The 26,195-nt window shown below is 42.7% G+C and overlaps 3 protein-coding genes across 4 annotated transcripts in view; 2 read left to right on the top strand and 1 right to left on the bottom strand.

Annotated features, from left to right (window-relative positions):
* prr36a (proline rich 36a) overlaps positions 1-17,915 on the top strand; it is a 28,824-nt gene extending 10,909 nt beyond the window's left edge. The window contains exons 2-6 of the mRNA XM_019261636.2: positions 4,091-4,777; positions 4,905-4,998; positions 10,891-11,069; positions 11,186-13,804; positions 15,911-17,915. Coding sequence (XP_019117181.2) covers positions 4,192-4,777; positions 4,905-4,998; positions 10,891-11,069; positions 11,186-13,804; positions 15,911-17,031 — 4,599 coding nt within the window. The 5' untranslated portion in view covers positions 4,091-4,191 and the 3' untranslated portion in view covers positions 17,032-17,915. The remainder of the gene's footprint in view (positions 1-4,090; positions 4,778-4,904; positions 4,999-10,890; positions 11,070-11,185; positions 13,805-15,910) is intronic.
* A 2,050-nt stretch (positions 17,916-19,965) lies between these two features.
* Positions 19,966-24,286, bottom strand: cxh19orf67 (chromosome X C19orf67 homolog). Of its 2 annotated transcripts, none has more exons than XM_010740414.3 (8): positions 24,243-24,286; positions 23,808-23,942; positions 23,443-23,641; positions 23,200-23,344; positions 22,646-22,755; positions 21,561-21,773; positions 21,293-21,445; positions 19,966-21,156 (listed from the first exon to the last, which is right to left on the bottom strand). In XM_010740414.3, the coding sequence occupies exons 2-8, from the start codon at positions 23,932-23,934 to the stop codon at positions 21,030-21,032; spliced, it is 1,074 nt and encodes a 357-aa protein (XP_010738716.3). In that variant the 5' UTR covers positions 23,935-23,942; positions 24,243-24,286; the 3' UTR covers positions 19,966-21,029. The 2 variants fall into 2 exon arrangements, with proteins under 2 accessions (XP_010738716.3, XP_019117184.2); XM_019261639.2 differs by having other exon boundaries at positions 24,193-24,256.
* pkn1a (protein kinase N1a) overlaps positions 23,788-26,195 on the top strand; it is a 51,078-nt gene continuing 48,670 nt past the window's right edge. The window contains exon 1 of the mRNA XM_027282853.1: positions 23,788-23,885. Coding sequence (XP_027138654.1) covers positions 23,883-23,885 — 3 coding nt within the window. The 5' untranslated portion in view covers positions 23,788-23,882. The remainder of the gene's footprint in view (positions 23,886-26,195) is intronic.

Here is a 26,195-nt window from a genome sequence, read left to right as displayed (position 1 = left end):
TCACTCACATGCTGCTCTATTTCCACACTGCTCTCATACATAAACTGGACTCCCTCTGACCCTCTCAGCCCCTACTGGGTCACACACACACACACACCCTTAGCCAGCTGTCACTGTGTAGCCTTGAGGAGTCTTGAGGAAGTCAGCGGAGCTGGAATGCAGATGGGTCGGATGTGCTCTTGATACCGCTGCTGCTGCTCAAGGCACGCACTTTCTACCATTAATCATCTTTCAGCAGATGCAGCATTAACATAAATCTTAAAGTAGAAACTCAACATCAGGCAGCTGAAGTGGCCACTTTACAATATTGATAAACCTATCAATCATTTGTCTATTAAATGTTAGAAAACTGAAAATTTTGACATACCGACGGTCCAAAACCAAATACATTCAGTTTACTATTGACTTACGACAACAAAAAAAGCTGCAAATCATCACATTTTAGAAGCTTTGCTTGAATAATGACTGACTATTGATAAATTAGCAAAATGGTTGGTTATTTTCTGATTTTATTCTCTGTTGATTGGTTCAGTTGTAATACAAAAGGCACATATGGTAAATTTGACATTGAAACAAGTGAAATAAGTTCCTAATTTATCTTCTAGATGTGTAAAATGTTGGGTATTTTCCACCCAGTTTAATCGCAGTGAATCTTTTTCACTTCTAATGTGTATTGTCTCTTGGCCATTTTTATAATGGCAGGCAGCAGTCTGGGGGAAATCTACAGATAACATTAAGCCCCCAGCATCAGTAACAACAGCCCCCCTCCACCACCACCTCCAGCAGGCTGCATAATGCATTCCAAGCCCCTGCCATGCTCTCAACACTGCTAAATCCCTCTCTGCTTGTATTAGCTGCAGCATTAAAAGTGACCCATTTGTCAGGCACCACTTCTGATGTCTGGACATGTAGAGCAAGAGACTGATGTTGTTACAACAAATGTAATTAAACTGCCTCAAGACAGAGGTCAGGAGTAAGATTTAATGACACGCACAATGTCATATATCTTTATTAGAAGAAGTGGAATGTAAATACCACTGAGGTCACTGAGTTCTTTATCCGTCTAGACAGACTCCCTCTAACAATCACACAGAGGGATGGCTGCATTTATAAACACACTGTCTCCTTGCATGGGTTAAACACGTATTGCTGCAGTTGTGCCAGCCTCTTGATCATTACAATGCTTGCAGCATATTATAATTGTTGCCAAGGGTATTGAGATAATTGTGATATTAGTGAGCTGGCTGGAAAGAAGGCATGCTGCGTCTTGAGTATGGTTTTAAATCTTCAGTGAAGCAGGATTTTTTTTTTTTATGGAAATGTGGACCGAGAGAGTGGCAGACAGTAGAGGTCTTCTTTTATTGCATCAAAATGCATGAGGCTGTTCATCTTGACTGTTTAGAAAATGCTGCTGGTCATTTTTCTGAACTTAAACTCTTCAGCTCTCACACAACATGTTCCCAGCTAAGTGTCAACAGCTTGAAGTGTGTTTTAATGGATATGAAAACCAGCACCATCGCTGCAGGGCAGTCTCACTGTAATTTAGTAAAACATCACTTATCCATGCATGCGTGTGTAGATGGGACCATTTACCTCTCTGTGCTGTGTCACATAGTGTCAGCTCGTTAGAGATGATGCCTGCACTTTGGCCAGAAGAAGGTATTTGCGTGGGGAATGTGATTCATTATATCTGCTAAGCCCAAGCTTTAGTAGATGGACTGGCAAAACTACGCCATGCCAATGCCAGTCCAACTTCCTGTCTCACTGCTCTTTTACTGGTATGAAGAGACACAGATTTGTACTTGATTTTTCAGTATTTGTTGTACGGTTTCCAGTTTGCTTATTGCTTGAAAATGTTCCCTTTCACATAGATGGAGTGGTGATAATGGATTTGATTTGCCCAGTGCTGTCTCAAAGGCTCTGCACATTAGCTAATTGATCCTCACTTAAGGCGTGATATTTTCCAAAAGAAGGAACAATCCAAACATTGTGTTGGTAGGCAGGTTACTCTCCACTACTCAGGTTCCGTTCTGTGTGAGATTAGTAACCACAGAGACCGACGAAGAAGCAGAAAGACGGGAAGGGAGCAAGAGTGAAAACTATGGTAAGGCGAGGAGTCCAGCTTCTAACTTTTTCATGGCTGAATCAAAAGGGTAGGACTTCATGGCTTTATACCACTTATTTGGGGTTTTAAGTGGCGTTACACACATGTGTTGGTGTTTTGTGTACAGCTGTTGAGGTGTGTTCTTTGGTTATCATCTCTAAACTTGCCAAACAAGTTACTCCCAGAATTGGCAACAAGTTGTCCATTTATGCATTTGTCCTCTGATTGATTGTTGTTGTTGGCCCCCGTTACTTTAATACCAAACTGATACTAAAGAGTTACGACTACCAGCTCCAGTGCAAACGTAACAACCTTTTTGGATCTGACTAAAAGTCCCTGCAGTATCATGTTACCTCAGATGTTAATGTGTAACTGGCAAGGAAACAAATGTTTCCCGACCTTTGGACAAGACTGACTGCTCCTTCAAAAATACTTTTTTCTAAAATGTCTGTGGAAAAGTTGGAGATGAATACAGATGCTTTATCCATCCCAGTGTTGTCCTTTATTATTCTACACTGTGAGGCTGTTTAAATGCAGGCTGTAGTCGTAGTAGTAGGAAACCTTTGCTCAGTGGAAATTTCCAAGATGTTTTGAGTTATCTGGCTTAATGTCTAGCAAATCATAAATTGTCCATGACTATGACCTGCTATTAGTTTGCAGAGAAAGGGCGGAGTTTCCTCCCTTTCTGAATGCTGTTATGGTTTGTTCATTCATATTATTAGTCCTGCTTTTCTTAACTTGGTCTTACCTGTCAACTCGTGTTCTTTTTTTATTTATATATATATATTTTTTTTTATAAATCTCTGTCATGTTCTCATAGGTCTTTGCTCTTTTCTCTTTAATTTCCTCTTCAATCCATCTCCTGCACAGCTTGTTTTCTTGTTTCATACAGAGCTTCTACTGACTACACCATATGTGTAGCAATTTACTGGAAGCAGATCTATTAGGAGTGGGAGGAGGGGAGGATGTGACCAAGGAGTCGAGGGGAACAAGTGGCTATAGGAAAAGGGAGTGGAATAATCAGGAGGGGGTGGGGAGAAGCTACTGTGGTCAGAGGGGCAAAAGAAATGGGGTGTGTGGGTGGCGGGGGTGAAAAGGGGGTTGTGAGCGATAAACCCGCAACGAATCCGGGAAGAGCTTTGTCCAACTAGAGCAAGAGACTCGATTTAGGTTAATGAGTTCAAGACTTATGAGTCTACGTTTTTACATCCTCCATATCTCGTCCTTTTATCCTTCTTCATTTTCTCCGGTTCCACACCACAGCTTCTTATACTCTACATTAGTTTCAAGTTTTCCACTCGTGCTGTCAATTAAAGAATCTCCCAGCACACAAATCTCTGTTAAGTGTTCACAGAACGACTTGAATATTACCATCTGCGTCTGCTCAACACAGGAAGACAATGGCCAATAAATGGGCCATTTCCATCTCCTCCCTCTTCTCCCTCCTCTGTGGCCTGTGTGTCATGTCAGGAGATTGTGAAGCCTCTCTTGGCTTTCAGCACTCAAAACCACAGCTTTTTCCCTTTTCAATTTAAAGATGCTGGAAGTCATTTGGGGCACGGTTGCTAGTCATCTTTTTTTTTTTATGTATATATTTCTACCCCATAAAATGTGCAGTTAAACCAATTCCTGGTTTCTTTTTTTTATTGTGGTGATTTACCAGTGATTGCCAAGTTTATTTTGGTGCCACAGGCATTATGATGTATTATTACCAACGTAGTTCTCTTGGATGGTTGGACTAGTCACTGTGAAGGAGTGTAGAGAAAAGATTTGTTGGCAGGTCCCTTTGCTCACTTCCTCTTTTTCAGACTCCCCCAAATTCCTTGGAGGCCCCTTACCATAAATGGAATTTCCTTTGGCTGACAGTGACATGTTTTTCATGACTTTATGAGTAGTTTTGTGCGGTGCAGTCCTGCATGTGAGAGGATGTGTAGAGAAAAATAAACTCATCAATATCTTTGTGATCTTTGTCATATTGTTCTATAGGACATTGTGAGAGGAACTGGCCATCCAAGACGAGCTTGAACCCCTGGACCTTGTAAGCAACAACAGCAACGTCTGCATCCACAACTTTTTAGGAGGGGGGAATGAAACCGGATGGGGTTACCATGGAAACCACGGAGCCCACTGAAGCTGCAGCAATAGCAGAGCCATCCTCATCGCAGGAGAACATATTGGAACAAGCCCCAACACAACCAGAGGAAGCTGCAAATGATGCAGCACCCACAGCTACGCCGAAGGTCAATGGCAAGCCGGTGGCAGCGGACCCCAAAACTAAACCAAAAGCTGGTGGAACTAAAACACAACCCACAGCCAAATCCGCTGGGGCTTCTGGTGTCAACTCACGGCCAGGTACTGCTTCACACCGCACTGTGAATGACGTTAAATCCTCTAACAATGTTTCTTCAGTAAAGAAAACAACAACAGCGGCAGCAAAAGCATCAGCAACAACTGTGGCAGGTGCTGTACCCAAAAGACCGATGGGTGTAGCCACCGTTTCCTCCACAGTCAAGAACCAAAGTAGAGTGCCTGACAAGAAGCCCATTGGACCGGCCAGGACTACCTCTGCTGCTGCTACAGTTACAAATGGTACCAAACCAACATCAGTGAATGGCACTGCTAAGAAGAAACCAGTGGCTGAGACTGTTAATGTAGCTAGACCCAAAACCACAGGTAGGTCTGAATCAGACAAACAAAACTCCATGCTGTCTTTGACAACCAATGCTTAAACATCTTTTTTTTAATTTCTATGCAGTCACTTTCATGCTCTTCTTTTTTTATTTATTTATTTTTTATATAGCTACTACCAGCAGACCAACGTCGTCCACTGCCCCAAAACCCAGCACTTCTACCACAACAAAAGCTGGCGCTACTGCTGTTTCAAAGACCACCAGGTATGTATACCTGTCACAGACCGAAAGCGCATGACAAAGTAACGGCTTATGATGCATGTCCATAAAGTGTTCAAACAATGTACTACTCCTTTTTCTCCTGGTTTCAGATTCACACACATTCTCCCCCTCTGAGATCTGAACTCTCCCCCTTACAAACTAGATGAGAGGGCGACTTTGTTTATCTTGATGCCCCTGATAGAGAGCAATGGAGAACGATGTCCATTGTGGTCTTTTGGCCGTTATTGAGTCAGATTTCGCTTCAAGAGTGTGAGTCATGTTAGCAGAAATAACCTGAGACAGAGGCCCTTAACAGGGGCAGCGATACTGAAGAACTAACGCTTTGTCCCAAACAAGACCCCCTGGCAGAAACCATCCGCACCTCCCCCAGGGCAAAGAGCTATTGACTCGGATCATAATCCCTCTTATACTGAGATGGTGGTTTGCATAGAGAAAGCTCTAGTTGGACTAAACTTACTGAAACCGTTGCTCTTAAATAATCATTTTGGCTTTTGTAGTATTTCATTGTAGAGCCAATCATTTACTACTGTTTTGATTCGAAAGCTTTTGTTAGTGAAAAATTTTTACCTCCAAGATATCGAGGTGAAATACAGGCTTTTGTAATCTAATGCCAAACATAATTATCACAAATTTGTCACAAAACTTTAAACATTTGTGTAAATAAAATGATCTGTCTCTGTTTATTGGGGGCAAAATCCATACTACACCAATCCAACATCTTTCCACAGGAAGTATTGGTCTGTAGAGAGGCCAGATTAGGTTCTCTCTCCACTTGTCTTCCCTCTTAATGATCTCTTATTAAATAAAGAAATGATGTGCTGCGTCATTCTTAAACAGCAGAGAGTCATTGCATTCTATCTTTGCCTAAAAAAAACAATAACTGTTTGTGAATAACAAACAAGAATTTACCCAGGGCTGCCCCCTTCCAGTCTATTGGTCAGCAGGTCAAGTTAGAAGTTGTTGTTCTTGTTCTCTACTGTGTGCGTGCATGTGTTGTTGTCTGCATGTGTGCAAGGGTGCAGCTCGTCCACTGAATTAATCAGATGAGCCATTTCAAGTGTGAGGAGTCTGATTACAGCAGCACATCATCCTTGTGTGACTGTTCCTTGGCATATTCGTCGGGACGTGGCATTGGGCACTCGGCTTGAGACACGGCAAGGACAACAGGAGAATAGCAGCAGGTGTCTGTCCTTGTGACAAACAATGCGTGTTGCATTTCATGCCACCTGTCTGTGTGTGTGTGTGTGTGTGTGTGATGGCAAAGCCAGTGGCGCGTCGAATCCTTTGTGTATACACAGTGGTAGCGGTGTGCTTTTCAGCCAGTACTGGTGTCGGGCAGTAACCAAAACAGACCTTCCCTCAGCTCAAGCGGTGCCTTTGCCAATTCCTTTAAGATCATTCTGTTGCGTGGTTATTGTTCGTGAGAGAGTTTCATGACAAACTATCTGATGATATGATTTAGCTGTAACACAATGGCTGCTCAGCCTTCTTGTATTTTTACAGCAACTTTCTTCTAATCCCTGCTATATTGTTTCTCATATTGCTGAGACAACAGCAGTCATTGTTGCCAAAGCTGTCCCGCAGGAAGACACACAACCCTTTATCTCTTTGATGACAGGCTTTTTGATGTAAACAGCATAGAAAATAAGGTCTCCTTAAGGCTAAGATGCTGCTGAAAGTGTACTAGCACACTGCCTGTGGCTAAAGAAAAGACCAGCCTCCCTCATGAAGTATTGATGTTAATTGGCCCAAAGGGAGGAATGAAAACACACTGGGTTTTTAGAAAATGATTTTACTTTTACCAGAGCCTCATTTGTGAAAGCCAGATAAGATCTGGTGATTACATTAAACTATGAGCTCCTGGAAATAGGATTTGTGCTTCGGTAATGCTGGAATAAGATTTAATAGTAATAAAGGACATGAAAGAAGCAGGAAAAATTGGATCTGAACGCTCGATTGTTTCAGCTCTGTGTTTCTGAGTTACAGTATGCAAACGTGCACATGTAGACAAACAATCCATCTGAATGACAGGAGGATGTCTGTCCCAGGAATCAATGACAATCCTTGATAACTAAAATCGTCGCCAAACATTTAAAGATCTGGCACCTGCTTTGCTCCACTCCCCTCCAATGATGGGTTATGGTGTCCTTGCTTTGACTGAGCAGTCAGTCTTTGTCCACCCCACCCCCTCTTTCAATCTCCCTTCTCTTTCCCCTCGTCCCGTTTCCCTGCCGTCTGTGCATGTACAGTACCGGGCGTTTGGCCAGGATCTCCTCATGCCCTCCTTACAGCCAATCTTCTATCTAGTTGTCCCTGTATTTCTAACTCCTTCCTTATTTAGCTGCATTGCAGACTGTAAAGTGTAGTTGTATAACATGAGAAGGAGAGTGATTGTGCTTTCGTGTTGCTGAACAATCTGTAAGATGATTGATATTCAAAAGGTTCACCAGTGGGAATAGATAGACTAGTTGATGAATACATACTTATTGGTCTCTCGGATAGAGAATATCAATAAAACTGAATTGCCTGTAATGGATAATTTATTAAAACTACACCAAAATCTTTGCACTAGCCTTAAAAGAAAGGCTTGCACAGCATGCTTTCATTTCATTTTTATCCTGTTGTTTTGTCTTCTCGGTCTGTGTCTCGTCTCCTGATTACTTCTGTGTTGTCCCAATGGAGATAAAACTGTCATTTCTCCCTGACGGTCTTGGCGAGGAGCGGGATTACTGCACTTACATAAAAGGCCCATGGCATTTATCATAGTGACAGTGGGTGCCTAAGAGCCAACACTGTCTGCCATGCTATTGCTAGGCTGCAACACTTCATCTAAACTCTCCACTGACCTGATTCAAGCCTTCACTTTTTATTGTCAAGGAGATAACACAAACCCTAGGAATGTGTGCTCCCCTCTGGAAGGAGAAAAGCAGCTGCTTTTGGACAGCCTACAAGCCAAACAAGGTATTGTTAGGGTGCTCCATCTCCATGTGTTGTCTTGGAGGGGGGCCCTTCAAGTGATGAGGGGGGAAAAGGGTGAGGACAGAAGAATGTGTATTTTGCATTTTATCTGTAGGATGAGCTTACTGCAACTGTGATAAAGCCTACCCTGAGTGGCTTGATTAAAACAGAATAATATAATTTACAGGAGCGGGTATGCTGAGGGAGTCTAGCTTACCAGCTGTTTGTTTTATTTATTTTTAAAAGGGACAAAAGAAGGAGTCATGGATCAATATACGGAGACACTTCAACAAAATCTCCCACCTTTGGCCACACAGATGTTACAGTTGCTCACTATGTTAAAACCGTGGGTGTGTTTTTTGCATCTGTCATAAACATTAATAATATCGACTGTAAAGTAAGCCATGAAGTGTGTCAGAGACATATGTCCCTGTGCTGACCTTTGCCCTCAAGAAGACCTCCTATTTGGTCATTAAAAACCTCCTAGATGGCTGTGTAGTACCGCTCGTCCGCCCACTGCCCTGTGATTTGTATTGATTTCAACCCTCTGTCGGCAGGAAATGTAATCCATACTAATACACCAACAACAGAACCACTAGCCACCACCCACAGGGCAGTGTGTGGAGTATAGGCATTAGTGGATCTGTCTGTTCCTCCCTGAGCCCATCCCTCTGGATCAAACAATTATGAGTTATGACTCATTGTAAAACAATTGAGGGAGGGGTTGGGGTTATATTGTGTCTGTGGCCTCGCCGTACCCTCTTATTCCCACCCTTTAACTCTCATCTTCATTTCTGTCTCTCAGACTAATTTCATCCTTCAGTCTCATTGTCTTTTCCCTTTTTAGAGGAAGTCATTCATTCGATTTCTTCTGCCTTGCTTCCTACTTTGAGTGGTCCTGTCAATTCATATTGTGCTTTATGCAGGATGAGATATAAAAATGCCCTCAATTAATGCACCTTTTCGCTACTTTTCCCCCTTTCCATTGTTCCGTTTCAGCTCAATGTAATGTAATTTTGGCCTATGTCATATGCATCTGCTTATTTAGTTTTCTGCTTCTGTAGATCATTACTCAAAATTCAGGGCACATTTCATCTCAGTGTCTGACTTTTCAGTTTTTGGGCTGCACTTCACATTACCACTCAGATCTTCCGTCTAGCAGCCAATTACAATATCCCTATGAGTCCATGTCTGTGCAGTGGCCGTCTGATCTTGGGGAAACAAATGGTCATTGTAATAGTTATTGTAATGTGGGAGCGGCATTTGTGTGCTGGCATGCTACTACGCTGAAAGTCATCAAAGTCAGTGCGTCTTTGTTGGCTCATGTCTATATCATCTAGCATATCGGCAGATAGAAGTCCAAAAGAAGACATAATGGAGTTTGTTGTAATTGGTGGTGGGGTCACGCAGTTCCTTAAGGCAATTACATTTGATTATGCAGCTCTTGTTGTGCTGTTTTTATTAGAAACAGATGTCAAACAAATTACTTACAGTGCTGAGGTTTTGCATTGTTTTCGCACACCAGAGTTCTAGTGTAGCAAAGAGGGCTAGTACTGCTTGTGGCTGACGACTCACTCATTTAACCAACAGACTTTGTAAGTTAGCCAATGCAGCAGTACATTGCAGCGCCGACTACGTCAAAGTCTTGAAGCCTGACAAGGCAAATGTATTGTGTGGAGATTTCACAGAGCTCAGTGCAGCACAGCTGAAGCAAAATCAGATTTTTATGCAGGTTACTGCTTGATTCAACGCACAGATATCACTATAATGTTCAGTCACCTCAAAACAAATCGCTTTCACTGATTGTCAAGTTTAATCTTTTAACAAGGTGTCTGCACATGGAAATTGTTGATAATTACTTGATTTAGACGAGCTCCTTAGAGCAGGAGTGTTGACTTCATGTAGCCCTCAGTAAGGCCCTGATATACATACAGTACATCGGTTATTAATTGAAAAGGTTGGCAACCTCCATTGCCTTGTATACATAATTTTATTTCATGTGTCAAGTGTCAAATCTGGGGGGAAATCTGTTTCAGATTTCTGGGTTGCATTTTGCAGATAGAGTTGCTTCATCATTAACCCATACGAGAAACCCAAAAAGATGCAAGTAAAAGACTGCTGGAAGAAGCACAATGTTTTTATTCTTTTAGTAAAGCACAACGTGAATGCAGCCACAGATACAAACACTTCATCAGAGAGCAATTGATTTTAAGATTGGAGTTTGACCCAAACCTGATGGGCTGGTGTCCAAAGTATCAAATTTTGGGTTCAAGCTTTAGGCTTGGTTGTATTCAAATGTGGTTTTCTAAGAATTTTCACTCTCTCTGTGTATGTGTATATCAGTCAGCTGCACCCATGTGTAACAAGTAGATCTGCATTTGCAATGCAGAGAGCGGGGGAAAATGATTGAAGTAATGAAAAAACATAAACTCTGGTTTGGATCACAATTTGGCCATACTGTCAGGTCATCAGTTAGGTATAATGTTAAAGACACAGGGATAGTGATACTGTTCATTGCCTCTGTTCTCGTCACCTTTTCCTCTGCATTTTCTATTGCATTCTCTGTGTCATTCTTCCGCTATTCAAGCTTATTTTCATTGTCTTTTTCCTGTCACCCTTCTCTTCATTCCTTGTCCTTGCCTTTTTAGAAATGATCGTAATGCCTCCTTCATTCTCCAGTGTGGCGATGGATAGATGTGCCGCGTTAATAGGCTCCCATTGTTGAAATTGCTTTTGAGGTTTACATTAGGCCAGGTCATTTATTTCTGCTTATAAATGCATGTAGGGATGCGGCATCAGATTTCGTGTTTGCCAACAAAGTGAATGGACCACAAAAATTAAACTGCCACAACTTTGTTTTTACACTTTTCAGTATTTGTATGCAACCTGAACACGTCTTTCTTTCTCTCCCTCCAGGCCTGCTACAGGTCTCTCAACATCTCGACCTGCGCCCACCACAACCAGGCCCAGTACAGCTACAACCAAGCCCTCTACCACTGCAACTGCCAAAACCACTGCTTCTAGAGTTACCACAGCACCATCTACTGGCAGGACCACAGCAGCACAGCATCCCAAAACTGTTGCTGCTAAGAAAGGTAAGAAGTTGTGGTTGATTTGAACTAAAATGCCCAGCTAACATTAAATTTTAAAATGTTTTATTATTAATAATCAAATTGCGAATTAATGTTTGGTGTTTTTCTCTTCGCACCAGATGTCAGTCGACCTCCTTCTGCTGCAGTGGCTAAGAAACCTTCAGCAGCTGCAACAGCCACTGCTACCAGAAAACCTGAACCCTCTAAACCTACAGCCGCCGTAAAGGTCAGCTCTGCCTCAAAATGGTCCACAACAACAAAGACCGCAGACCCCAAGGTGCCACAGTCCAAAACTCAACAGGCTGCGAAATCTACTCTGTCAAAGAAACCTGTGGCTGCTGTTCGGTTTCCTGCTCTTAACAAACCGCCTCTTGGTCGAACTCCACCTGCCTCTCCAGTTAACAAACCTGCAAACAGCACCACCTCTCAGGCAAAACGTGGCACCAAACCCACTCAGGCTGTTTCACCTTTCACTCCTGCCAAAAAGACAGTGGTTGCAAATACCACCACACCAGCTCGAGCAGCAAGTGCAGCTGGTGCAGCAGTAGCAGCTGTCGCAGCAGCGGCTGTGCTAACAGAAAGACAAGTGGAAGATTCCGTGTCCTTACCACAAGAATCATCGCTTGCTGCCTCTGCATCAGAGGAGGTCCCTCCCACAGTCTTGGCCCAGGATACCACACCAGATGTGGTACCTCAAGAGACTGTTCAAAGCCATGCAGCTGCTTCCTCTCCTCCACAAAGCCCTGTCAGGACAGCCTTACCACAAACATCTCCACCCCAGGAGCAACTAGAAAGCAGTGCTCCCTCACTAACCACACAGGAGCAGACATCTGCCTCAGCTGAGCCTACATTACCACCAGTGGCTTCTGCTCCTGAGGAGCCAGTTTATCTGTTGACAGAACAAACCCCCTCCACATCTAAAGCTCTCCCAGCAGCAAATGCAATCTCTCAGATACTTCCTCCCACCAATCTAAATGACGAGGAGGATGAAGAGGAGAGGGAGGGAAGCCAGCTGGTTTCTGTCTCTGAAATGAGTGGAACCACACAGCCCACAGAGGAGTCTCGTCCTGGGTCAGCTGGGCCAGTAGGGGGGTCTGCTTGGAAGGCCAGTGGCGCCTTGTTCTCTGAGTTGGACTCTGAGGAGGTGAGCGGCAGCCAGCAGGGTGCGTCTGAATTGAGCGCCCCTGGTGTCCTGGAGGGCACAGAGAGCATGGATGATCTGGGTGACGGCAGCCTCAAAGGAGCAATTGACATGGAGGGAGCTTCGGCAGGTTCGCCTGACTTTGAAAAGGTTCCTGACATACCAGTGAATGACTTTGAAGATGAAGAAGATGAAGATGATCGGGTGTGCGACATGGACGTGAGCTCAGAGTGGGCAGACGAACCACAGAGACCCAGACATGACAATGATGTGGATGATGAGGATGATGAAGATGTAGAGATGGCCAGTGAGGGTGTGACAGAGAGTGGGCTGGAAAGTTATGGGAATGCAGATGAGGATGATTTCGCTGAGGATGACAGACTGGACAACTTGAACAGAGTGGCCCAGCCGCCACCCCCCCCTCCTCTGCTGCCCTCTGCCCCTGCTGCTCAGTGGGACCAACCAAACCCCTTTGTGGATCCCTGGGGGTCAGAACCTCTTCAGCCACAGCAGGTTCTTGACCATAGCTCCCAGCCTCTACAAGTGGCAGGAGCGGCTGCAGCAAGCCCTTTAGCAGACCCCTGGCAAGCAGATTCTGAGACACCAACTCAGACCCCAGCCCAGGCCTGGTTAGAACTAGGCTCTGGTCCCTTTGCTCTTGAAAACCAAGAAGTCAGAAATGAGCCTCTGAATCTAGAGGCCCAGATGTACATGGATCAGTCAGGCTCGGCTCCAATGCAGACCCTGGTCCCAGCTCCCTCCTCTGCACCAGGAATGTCTCTGTCAAGCACCCTGAGCAGTGAGACCAGCACGCCGGAGGAACTCGGTGACCACAGTCGAGATGGGAAGTTCCAGCCTCAAGATGCTCAAGCTGCAGAGCTTTCCCCTCAGCCTGACCTGGACTACCAGGACCTGGGCATCCACATGGAGAGAGGAGACGGGGAGGGAGAGGAAGAGGAAGCTGAAGCCGAGACCCTGCCTGCTGATGAAGTCCTGGGAGGTCCTGTAACTGCCCCCACTTCTAACCCCTCCTCATCCTCTGTAACAGAAGACGAGGCCAGCGACACAGAGGGAGAAGCCCAGTTGGATGATTCTTTGGAGAGTCCTTTGGTCAGCAGCATAACCTTTGACAGCCAACCTCCAGCCCAGCGCTGCCTGTCCACAGTGGAAGAGGGAGAAGAGGTTGAGATGGAGGGTGGTGCAGGGGAAGACACCACCCCGCCTTCGGCTACGTCATTGGCATCTTACGGCTTTGATACCATGACCACAGCTTCAAACTCCAACGCCCAGTCCACAGGGGAGAGCTGCATCAAGAGCCCTGGCATCTTCTCCCTGGAGGAGCTACCCGAGGAGGCCAAGGAGCCCTGTCTTATCCCGCAGCCTCACACTCAGCCATGCCTCATAGAGCAGCAGTACATCGAGTGTGGGAAGCAGGAAGAGGAGTCTGCCGAGCCTGTTGGGGATGAGGTGCTGGGGCCAGAGGAAGTCCAGGATCCATCGACACCTAGCACTTTGCAGCAACCAGAGGAAAACCCAGATGACATCCAGCCTCCCTACTATTCTGCTATCTGTGAAAAGACTGAGAACCTTTTTGCAGGTAATGTATAGTTCATCATCTCCCTAACAGTCAAAGTAACTCCCTCTGGCCCTGATTCAACCTCCCCACAATACTCACTGTTGTAGTACCTGTCAGTGTTTTGTCCTGAAATCTCTGGGGGTGGATATAATCAAAGTTCAACAAAAAAACGAAAGGGGGGAAAAAAAAACAGAGAGCAAAAAAAAAAAGGGGGGAAGAAATTTAAGAAAAGAGGACAGCAGGAGCACTTCCCTCTGATATATCATTTCCGAGTATATGGCTTAAACTCCTGTATGTGCAATAGCTACTACTATTTACTCCTAATGTGTGAGCGTGTCTGGGTTTTGGTTTCTGTTTTTTATTTAACACAGAATTATGTGGTTGTCCTGAACTGGCATTGATTTGACTTTGTCTGTTTACAGCACTTAAAGAGGGAAAACAAGACAATGACTACAATGTGGAATTAACTGTTTAACACGTTTTCATGTGTATTTATCCTAATACTTTTTACCGAGCAAAGCTGATAACTGACAATAAGTTTTCATTGTATATTCATGTTTGATTTTCACCCTCCTACCTTACGATACAGGCAATCTTCCTTATCCCCAAGCACTCTTCATCTCTTCTTGCACTTTAAATTGTAACCCGGCTTTTTTTTTTCTTGTGTTAATCCATCTTTTGGAGTAATGAACCTTAAAACTTTAAATAAAGATTAGATTTTTACCATGATGGACTCTCTCACCGTACAGTTTTATTGAAATGGGCACTTGGGAATGGAGTGGAAGGCTTACTTATGGTGAATGGATCTGTGTGACAAATCTTTCAAGACCACTGGCATACATTTCAAGGTCTCACAAGCTACCAGTGTTTGAGCCAGTAACTCTATACATCTCATTATATTGCAGACACTTCCATTCAGTCAACCATCTAGCCAACAACGTATCATTGCTTTACTCTTGCCATACTCTCACACAGACAATCATACATAAGTTGTGGCCTTTTCTTTGAAAACTGAACACAATAAACACTAGAACTCAAAGACTTCAGTGGTCTGAAACTGAAATGAATCTGCCATGAGCTGATCATCCACGTCACCAGACCTTCCCATCATCCATGGATCGAACTTCGGCACCTCAAGCAGCAAAGAAGTTTGACATCCCATCAACCAGCCTCAAGAATCCAGCCCTGCTCATTCTGCTGCTACTTTAATTTCCCTCCAGTCCATCATGGGTGTGTTGCTGTTTTAGCTCTTTTCTACTGGCTTTTTTTTAAGCATTCATGTTGCACTGTTCTACAGCACTGTATTATTGTTAACTTATGCTTATGCATGTCACTGTTGCACAATGACTTGACTCTCATTACTTTGGTTTGTTCAGGGTCAGCCAGATAGCTTGACTCTAGGACTTGATGTACTTATATTTGAATAATGTCTAGCCTTCTAAAGCCAAGCTATTATTTTAGTTTTCTTGTGATGCTGGATGTCTATAAATGCATGGAGAGCTTTTGCATGTATCACTGGTCGACTAACTATACTCCATTCACGGGTGATGTTTGAGCTCGCAATAAGCTTTTTTTGTGGTTGGTTGTTCTCGCCATAGTTGATAGTGATTGCATATACAGGAAGTTGGCTGCTTTTTTTTTTTTTTTGCACAAAATCTTTCTTTTCTGGGTGTCATTTAAAAAAAACAAAAAAAACATGTTTTAAAAAAAACCAACACATTAATGATTCACGTTTGCTCTCTTTTGCCCCAACCACCACCCCCAGTCACCTCAACTTGGGTCACTATTTTCTGGTGTATTCACTGTTTTTACACATACTGTGTCTCCACTCGTCTGAATACTTAGCAGACGGTATCTGTCACTGCTGCTCAGCTTTCAAACAATGTCCCACTGTCACTTGTTCAAAGTACAAAACTACAAATAAGTCTACTGGCAGATGTTTGGGCTTGGCTTCACAATGCTTTCACTATTCCTTCAGCAAGTATGAGCATCTAAAGGCCATCCCCTTCCCTCTTACACCCTTCTGCTTGTACTCATACTGCACTGCTGTCACTGTCCTGCTGCCTGTGATCTGTTTTATAACATCACGCTACTGTAATCTTCCTTCCCGCTTCCTCTCACACACAGGCTTCACTGCACTGCCGCACCCTCACCGCCGCGATCACGCAGCATACCCCAGAACCTACTGTGACATCGTCAAACCTCTCTGCGCCGCGGTCACCCCGCCGAAGCTGACATGCGCCGACCTCCCACCCAGGAACCTCGGGCAGCAGGCACTGAGCCCCCAGCTCCGCAGGCTGGAGCAACACCAGAGGCAGCTACTGGAGCTGCAGCAACGCAGGGAGCAACAGAGCCGACCGCTAGAGGAGGCAGAGCAGGAGAGGAAGAGGAGGGAGGAGGAAGAACAGAGGAAGAAGAAAGAGGAAGCGGAAGAAGAAATAAAAAGGAATAAAGAGGAGGTGGAGAGGAAGATGCGAGAGCAGGCGGACATCATAAAGAAGGAAGAGGAGGAAAAATTGAGGAAAGAGGAGGAGCTTAAGCAGAGGAGAGACCTTGAACTGCAACTGCAGCAGCAACAACAGGAACTGAAGCAAAGGCAGCAGATCATGCAGTGGCAACAAGAGCTGCAACAGTCTGATAAAGGACAGACAGTCCTGCTGTCTCCTACCTCTGGCCTCTGCACCATCTACGAAGCACTGGAAAATAGTGATGAAGAGGAGGTTGAAGATGAAGAGGACATAAAGGAGCTCAACCACAGTAAAGAGAAGGCGCTCAGACAAGAAGCGTCAGATCTAGAGGTACACGACGACTGTGAAAAGGTGACCTCGGATGATGAACATCGAGACTCGTCTCCGTCCACAGAGACCCTTCCTCCTCTTCCAGACTCCCCTCAGACATCCAGCAACCCCCCCTCCCAGGATGGAGACAGCTCCTCCCCTTGCCCCCCTGAGTCTCCAGAGCGACCTTCACCCCTAGACCTGGACTGGGGGAAGAAAGTGGACATAGTTCAGCAGCTGATCAATCAGACCCTGCTACTGAACAGAGATGGCTGCTCCTCCCTGCTGCTGCTGCCAGGGGGTGCAGGAGGCACACTGAGCCCCCTGGAGAGCAGCTTGTGGCCGAACCTGCTGCCTCCACTCACCCCTCCCTCTGCCACGGTCACCTCTGTTAGTAGTTTCTCCCCAGAGGCCACTGGGAGCTCCCCACAGGGAGAGTGGACAGTGGTAGAGCTGGAGACTCACCACTGAGGGGACATGAAATGCAACATCTGCAGTACTGTGTTAACAACACTCACAGAGGGAAGAGTGCTGTCCAGTTACGCACATACACATGGAAATTCACAACTGGAAGAGGCACGGCACACAACAACAGGGTAATGTACACATGCAGGGCAGCCTATACACACAATGAAGCATTAATATTTACTCATGGAGAACAGCTTTATGGACTGTTTAAAGTAAATATTTAGGTAATGGGTAATGTGGGGGATAAAAATTGCAATAACCAGAAGAAATTATTTGACCCTGACATACATCACATCAAGAAACTACATCACTTGATGGTAAATGACCATTTTAACACTGTAACCGGTATTTCAGCAAAATCGACAATTTGTAGTGTTGAATTAGACAATGTATTACAATTCACATCATGAAAAGAAAAATCCACGTTAGGATCACAAAGATATACAATGAATGGTATTAATATATTGTTCAGCCCTGGAGGCAAATGCATTCATTTTTGGTGCTGTAGATCAGTGGTTCCCAAACAAAAAAGTGGTCACAAGATGGAAAAAGCAAATCTTTGCTACTGAATACACTGACCTATTATGGAGTGTTCAACTGCAGCCCTTTTAAAAGTAATAATCCTTTAGTTAATCTGGTCATAAAACTGATGGAAGCTGTGATTAGTGGACACAAATAGACAGGGTTTTGTTTTAAGGGGTCCTTAGGTACAAAGTTTGAACCACTGTTATAGATTCACTTGAGACAGACAGGGATTTCTAACTATACTGTAAAAACAAGCACATACAATATATACCAGTGCTTGGTGGGTTTATAGCTCAACTTTGTGCCCCGGGTTACCAAGTACATATTCCATTTGTGATTCATAAAAGGTAAAAAAAAAAACAGTTTTCGATTAAGGTCATGGTTGCAAACTGAGGTCATGAGTCCAGGTTCTCCACTATGCAGCTCCTCTCTAACTTTAATTAATTGGCTTTTTCATATTGTATTTATTCAGTTAAGTGTTAAATTTTCTGCAACCTCAATACTTTGAGTATCAAGCCAAGCGGCGCCAAGTATTTAGTCATAACTCTTCAGGCTCGTTCAGTTATTCTACAATCAGATCAGATGTTTTCTGATGAATGATAAAGACTTGGCTCTAGTTTTTAAATAACTTTCTGTTGGTTTTAAATGAGTCAAATTTAAGTATACTGAATGTACAGTAAATTGGCCTGTAAATTAAAGTTTAAATTAAAACTACCTCCTCTTGCCTAAGAAGTCCTACTGAGGGCCAGAAAGCTTTTTGCGCTGCCAGAGAAGAATGTGGGTCTCATCTCCACCTCAGAAATTCAAGTAAACGAAAACGACACCACAGTGAAACTCGGCACCTCTCAACTCACATTCGATATGCTACACCATTGCAAACACAAACTTTACACCAACTGCTAGACTATAATATTACACTTCAGTCCTTTAAACTCACACACCTGAAACCATGTGATTACTAACAATACCAGGGTGCATCGTAGTGACTGACTGACAGCATTTGAACTGGACACTTTTTTCCAAATCAATGGAAGGTCACGTCCACACACCCTGACATACCGATGGTGCCAAATGGCCTCTATCAATCGATGGCAAATTGACTGATAGATCTGGCTGTTTTACTTTGTGTTCTTCACCTGTAGCCATAACTGTATCTGACATCATTATCACCTTATTTTAAAATGAGAATACACTGGAGATGTCTTGCTACTGAATAGTGATTCCCATATTTCTGAGATTGCACTTAATCAGTTTCAATCATTTAATCAGTTCAAACATGTTTATTATAGAGACCGAGACACTATGGCGGGTCGACTTCTGCGTGTCGTCCTCTTTGGTATAATTTATTTAAAAAAACGTTTGTTACTGATTAAGAGGAACACCTGCTTGAGCATAATTATATGATCTCAGTCTGACCTGTTTGGATCATTAGCCAAGAGTCTTTGGGAACATTTCCCTTTGAAACACTGGAGTCGGGGACCAATGAAGTTTTAGTTCTTTGTGTATAATGGTGTTGAGATGAGGTTTGTTAGCGATTAAATACTGCTGAAGGTTAGCCTTATATGGTCAACAACACTGTCCTATAGCCGTGCATTTATCCATAGGTGTAGTCTTCCTTAGGACTTTTACATGTTATTGTAGTCACAGACTGATGATAACCAGTTACTATACAAGACCTCCTACACTGATCCCAGTACACAGATTTTACATTAGAAGACAACGATGAACTCTGGGTTTTAGCCGGTATCGCTGTGAAGGTGAGGAGTCACTTTATTGTTTGATATGAAGATGAAGATTAATAAAAGGGAGGGTCCAATATCAGGTTATTCTGAGTATTAACTATTAATGTTGAAACTGTGATGAGCTATGGTACTGAAGTGTGTCTCACTGGTTGTAAATGTTCATACCTGTGCTGTATGTTGATGCTGGTCTGTTGTTTGCATACTGTGTTTGTCATACAGTGTTTACGGTTGAACTTCACTGTAATGTCACAGATTTTGAGATGAGATAGAAAGATAGTAGTTTCCTGACAGTCCCTGCAAAGTGAACTGGAGGACACAGACATGCTGTTCATTTGAATCAGTTTTTCTTTAGTTTTGTAGACTTGCTTTCCAATGTCAAATAGCACGAAGGTTACATTTTGTTCAATAACTGAATTGAAAGCAATGAGCCAGGTATGAAATTAAGGAGAATCTGCATCCAGTGCTTTAAAACTTCATTCATAAGGCAGATTTCCAGCAAAGAAAATTCCCTTTAACATCACCTGCTAGTTTGTTCACTGTCTTATCAAAGCCTATGTGTAGCAGCTGAAAAGCAAGAACGTGTTTATGCTTATGTACGTGTTTGCATTCCTCCAGGGAGGACACATTATGCTTACTGCATTTTTGATGAAGCTGGCCTTTTTAAATGTGCTTTCTCATGTTTGTGTAGTGTATTTGTGTGTATCTTGTTTGAAGACTGCTCACTGTAAAAAAGGGAAACTCCACTTTACTTTTGTACTTTAGAGATTTAGAAGTATAGTTGCCCTTTAAGAGTCCTATATAGATTTATATTGAATATATAACAAAGGATGTTGGGTGTAAATGGTAGATTTTATTGTTTGTTGTAAGTAAATTGCTTGCATCTTATACTTCATGTCCAGTCAATGAATGGTTAGACCGTCAAACTGAGCAAAGACGACTAAACTACGAGGGAACAAATTTATTACTTAGGATCCAAAACACAAAACTTTGAGTTTAATTTATTGAAAATGAGGACCTGTGTGAACTAATTTAAATGGCTTAATGAACCTGTTGAAAAATGAAGTAAATGATGGGCATTGTCACTTGTGGAGCCCAAATCATGGCAGCTTGTTTTTAAAATGTAAAGTTTTGTCTTCGTTTCTTTGGATTTTCTGAAAGACAGAAATCTGTGATTGTGTGTAATTATTTCAATGCAATGTTTCATGTAAATAAAATGTTTTTTTTTAATATTTCTGGATTTCTTCTTTACAAGACAAAGGCTCTTTAAAAAATAAACTATTTACAAACTCTTATAAAATCTTTCCAAACTTACAGCATTAACACACTGAGCAGAATAAAGTGACAACATAATGTGAAGCAAACATTTACAACACACGCGTCACATTGTACAGTATAAAACTCTTTATGTAACTGAGACTGAGAAAACTTTGAAACAAACACCAGCCACAGCATGTTATGAACACACAATCCTCTTCAGATTTAAATATGGATAAACCAACAAACAGGTCCTCTGACTGAGAGTGTCATGGTTTACAGTCGTGCTTGTGAGTCAAGCTCGGGTGTTTCTGCTCCGACGTCCATAAGAAACTAGATGTTCAATCTTTTAGACTCTCACATAAATCTAATGACATATTTACTTAATAACTGTCTTGAGGATTTAACTCTTTCAACATGCTTTTTTATCTTTCCAACCATCACTAAAATACAAACACACTCCTCCTGTAGGGCCTGACATCACTCTTTTGCTTGCCGTGACAACAGCACTTGCTGCAGGAAGTCTGTAGCACTGCAGCTCGACGGCTCAGCGCTGCCCAGAAACAGCAGCCTGTGATAGCAGGCCTGAGGAACCTCACACAAGATCCTGTAACAAACAGATACACCAATGATGGTTTGTTTTAAATGTTTAATGTGTTAGAGAATTGTCTATTTAATGTAAGGGATGTCTTCCTGATGTTTTACCAACTCTTTATGTGAAAGAAATAAATAAATCATTATACCAGTCATAGATGTCCTCTGTGTCTGGGTTAGGGTTCATCTGCACCCACTGACCGATGGACCACATCCTCAACATGTTATCATGAGAGGCGCCTGCGCTATCCCCACCAGCTGCTCTGTGTTCATTGGGAATATCTTCGTAGCACAGGAAGTAACTGAATGAGACATTGGTAATAGATTAATACCAGTATATGTATATCAGCATTTGGGAGGGTGAGAAACTGTTTTAAAAATGTAGAAATAGAGGGAGGAGATATCATCCACACTCACTACTCTGTGTCGCCGACCGTTTCTGCCTCACTCTCTCCACCCTGCTCTCGACCCATCTGCTGCTGTTCATCTCTGAGTCTGTCCACGTTCCAGCGCATTCGTTTGTACAGGCCGGTATTGACCCGGGCCAGGTACGGCGTCGGCCTGCAGTAGAGGAACGTGGACAGCCTTAGTCGCCCGAGTTGACGCTGACCGATGCAGAAGTGAGACACACTGGGAATACAAAAGAGAGAGTGGAGGGAGTCGGACAGGAAGAGAACGTGAAAATGGATTTGTCACAGCAGCAACAGTCAGAGGACTCGGCTGGAAAAAAGAGGAAGAAATCAAAATATGAACACAAGAATCAAACGGAGAATGCTAATACAAATAAAAGAGCTGCCACCAATATGAAGCAAAGTGTTGGCTATATAATCTGGCTGTATATAAAAGTATAAATACTATACATAAAACTATACTGAGTTAAGATATAGAACATTCGCCTGGCAAAAAGATAAAAACTGGTGTGAACTGAAACCCCCAGGGAAACAGCAATGGTTTGTTATTGTTTAGGAAATGTATTCGGTGGGAAAGCTGATCCATATTTTGAGGATCATTTACACGAAACGCAAATGCTGCATGAGTAAACATCCATCCATTTTCCATGACTGCTTATCCTTATCAGGGTCTGAAGCTGATCCCAGCTGACATTTGACTGACACATACAGACAGACAACCATTCATGCACACATTCACACATACGCGCAATTTAAAGTCACTTATTAACCTGCATGTCTTTGGACTGCGGGAGGAAGCCGCAGTATCCAGAAAGACCCACACAGTCATGGGGAGAACATGCAAACACAGAAAGGGCCCAGTTGACCAGGGTGTTCAAACCAGGAACCTTGCTGTGAGGCGACGGGTAAACATTATCGTTCAATTAGATGGGATAACTAAACGTATATTTGTATGTCTGACTACACGTGAAGACTTTCTGTCTGAACCATTGTCACGTGACGCTTTGCTCTAGACCAACAGAAAAGTAAGTATATACGTATATGAAGCTATAGTAAACGTGCATCAGTAGAAATATGTGTCTGTCTGTATACCTGTTAGGCTCGGTCTCGTCCAAACAGAGGAGGCCGTAGCTGGCGTAGGTCACCACCAGCTGCTCTAACCTGTCACACAGCTGCTGAGAGAAATCCAACAGCTGCATGCGCTACACACACATAAAAACAAAACCGTTTAACTGTGATGTTTTCATACAGTGAACACAATCAGCAACAGATACAGTGTGTCCCCTTAAGAGTATTGTTGGTTCCAACAACTGGAACGACAATAACAGTCCAAACTTTGGATTTCCCATTACACATGATCCAGACACTCCACTTAGATTTCCCTGAACTTGTCCACCAAAATTTGCCAAAGCAAAGTTACTTCTTATCTTTTTAGAAAAGATAAATGTGGTCAGGTGTTAAATAACTCACTGAGATTTGACATAAACATACATTAATTTAAGGCACATTGTAGGTAGCCGATGCAGAGATACCTAATTCTGCTAATACTCTAATACAATGGCAGAAACTGCTCTGTGCACCGCAGATGATTTTTGTCTGCTTTAAAAAAGTAAATTTAACACACAAACTTTTACTTTCTAATTTACCCATGGATAGATGTCAAAGGCCTGAGAGCCGAGCTGAGGCACGGGGATCTTAGCTGCAGATTCCAGCTGGTTAAAGTAAGGCTGACATGTGTAAAGGAAACTTGGCACTTCAGCAGCAAGAGCATCTTTCTCTATCTGGTCCTGTCTGTAAAATAAAATAAAATTAAAAAAAACACAAAGACAGAATAAGAAAACACTAACTAGGTAACATCATTGCATTATGAGGAGTGGACAAGATCCTACACATTGGCAAGGCAGTCCTGTAACTTTGCAGCTTTGCTCATGAGGAACTGGAGCTGCAGCTGCATGGACTGGAGGCTCCCCTCCACCCGTCCACCCTCCACACAGACGCAGCCCTCACAGTCACAGCTGCAGGCTGCGGGGTCACCACGGGGTGGCGCCAGAGCAACGCAGGCCAGCAACGACAGCGACTCCTCCACCTCTGACACAAGAAACATTACGTTATAGTCACAGAAATAACTCCTCTGGTCCCAATTTAAGAGTGAAAGTTTTTACGGTTTTAAACATCAGACATGGGCTCACTAACAGTGCATGAGCGGTAAAAATGAGCTATAAATTACACATTCAAATGCTGGGGTGAGTTTCACCTCGGTGCCCGGTGTGCTGAACACTCCCCGTGCTGTCTGACGCCGTCTCACCGCTCACGGCCTCCTGTTGTCCCGATGGTGAGTCTGAGGCAACGCGCACCTCAACCTGAACTTCAATGTCTGACATACTTTGTGCTGTAAATAAGTTGAAATAGTGTTGAAATATATAAATAACACTTTTTAAGAGATGCCACACACTGACAACCGTTTGTCAACATTAGCTTTTCTAGTTAACCGTTGCGATGCTAACGATAAAAACGAGTTTTCGCGAAGAAACAACCTGAACTAACGACCTCTGACTAACCGGCTACTTGTTTATTTTTTATTTTTTTTACCAGACTAGAGCTAGTACTACTAAAACTAGTAGTATTTTGTTAATTATTACGTTTTAATAACACTTTATCACAGCTGCGTAGTTAACGGTTGAGCTGTTACCTTCTCCTCAGCTTGAAGCGTGCAGGTCAAAGGTCAAAAAGTTTCTGTCTCAGCTAGAAAAAAATACAATTTAAAAGTGTTTTAAAAATGTATTATATTTATATTTTTTTACTTTTGTTTTTGTTGTATGATAAATAAAAATAAATAAATATATGCAACCAAGGTCCTTTTTTGTGTTTTAGGGTTTTAGCGCTCAATTAAAGGTCCAGTGTGTAAAATCATGCGGTGGCATCTAGTGGTGAAGTTGCAGAATGCAGCGGACTAAATATTCCTCACCTCACCCTCTTGTTTCAAGCATAAACGAAAAAACTACAGTGGTTGTGAAACTCCTGAGCCACTATTTGGTTTGTCTGTTCTGGGCTACTGTAGATACATTGTGATTTAACATGGCAGATGAAGAAAATGCTAATTCTACCTGAACCAAATAATATACCGAAATATATAATATATATCTATAAAAAGTAAAACCAGAGAAACTGATAATTTTGCAGTGGACTCAACAGTTCCCAACGTGAGCACGCACTTGGCGACGGTAACAAGGAAAAGCTTGCTTTAACAGGCAGAAACATTGCGTTGAGTCAAAGAGAGAGAGGGAGAGTTCTCACTTAAGTCCCTTTTGTGTGTAAGGATTTGCTACTTTTTCTCTCTTATAATATTGTTAATTAAACTTATAGTTTTGCACCTTTGACCGGACAGAACAAGCTATTTGTAAACATCACAAAGAAAGTGCTCATTTAAATATATTTAGCTTATGAGCTCTCGGTTGCACAAGAAAAAGTTTTTTGGGGGGAATTTCAAAGCTGTAAAGTAGAACATCGAAAATATTACACCCGGTATCCAGACTGGATCAGATCACGTCTTAAGTTATCAGTATTAACTAACATATCTAACATTGGTTTTATTTAGATGTGGTAAGGCATTTGCATAATTCACTCTTTGACATGTGTGATATGACACATTTTATTATCAGGACTGTTCAATCAGCTTGTTAGATTTTCAGTAACTAGTAAATACAGAGTCTGCACCTTTTCAGGCAACATGATTATTGTTAGCATGAAAACAGACCTGACATTGTTCACAAAGCCTTTGCTAAAGTAGGTATGCTAATAATTATAATAACCTAACAGATGGCTTGACCTAATTCTGTCACGTGACTTCCACTATATCCTTTACACGTGGGACGAGGTTCTTATGGTCTTATCTTACAGTTTGATTTAAATTCATATATTTCTCAGAAAATTAATTATGTTTTATCATCTTATCATGAATCGTTACCACCTTCACTTCCACAGTTGTGGATTTGTGATGTTCTTTTCTACTCAGTCGCAGTAAGTTAAATCATACTGCTGACTGTAAGTGACTCAGTGTTTTTCAGTTTATCGTCAGCTATGACAACACAGATTTCCATGTATATATTGGAGATGTAGTGTGTATCCTGGCGTGTCGGGTCACTCTCTGTTCCTGCTTCCTTCCTATCTTTCTGCCAGCTAATTTTCATTATGCAAAGCAATTATGCAAATGTGGTCCAGTTCAACTCCTCTATCAGATCTGCTAAAGACACCCACTCACACCACTACAACACAAGTTTCTCTCACACACCAACACACACAGGCTTTGTAATATGACTACCATTTCTGTTGAAGAAGATCAACTACAGTCGTGCTTTGCTTTTATTGACAAAAATATGATATGTAGCAGACATGAAACTTGGAGTGTTTAGTCTGTGCTTATTTTTACAATAGGGGAAATACCACAATGGCCAAAAAGATGATATTACATGTTCATAACTGTATCCTTTTAGAATAGTAGCAGTTCATAAAAATAATAAAGGATTATGCCACAAAAATAAGGACTTGGACTTACCTGCAGTGAGACTTGAGTGCCTAAAGACTTGATGTGAGTTAACCTAAAGGAAACACTAAAGAAAAAAAGAAAAAATACAAGAATACAACA

The sequence above is a fragment of the Larimichthys crocea genome, chromosome X (assembly GCF_000972845.2).
Source record: "Larimichthys crocea isolate SSNF chromosome X, L_crocea_2.0, whole genome shotgun sequence".
In the NCBI taxonomy this organism is placed as follows: domain Eukaryota; kingdom Metazoa; phylum Chordata; class Actinopteri; family Sciaenidae; genus Larimichthys; species Larimichthys crocea.
The sequence above is the reverse complement of the archived record's forward strand: the minus strand, read 5'-3'. Positions and strand labels throughout refer to the sequence as shown.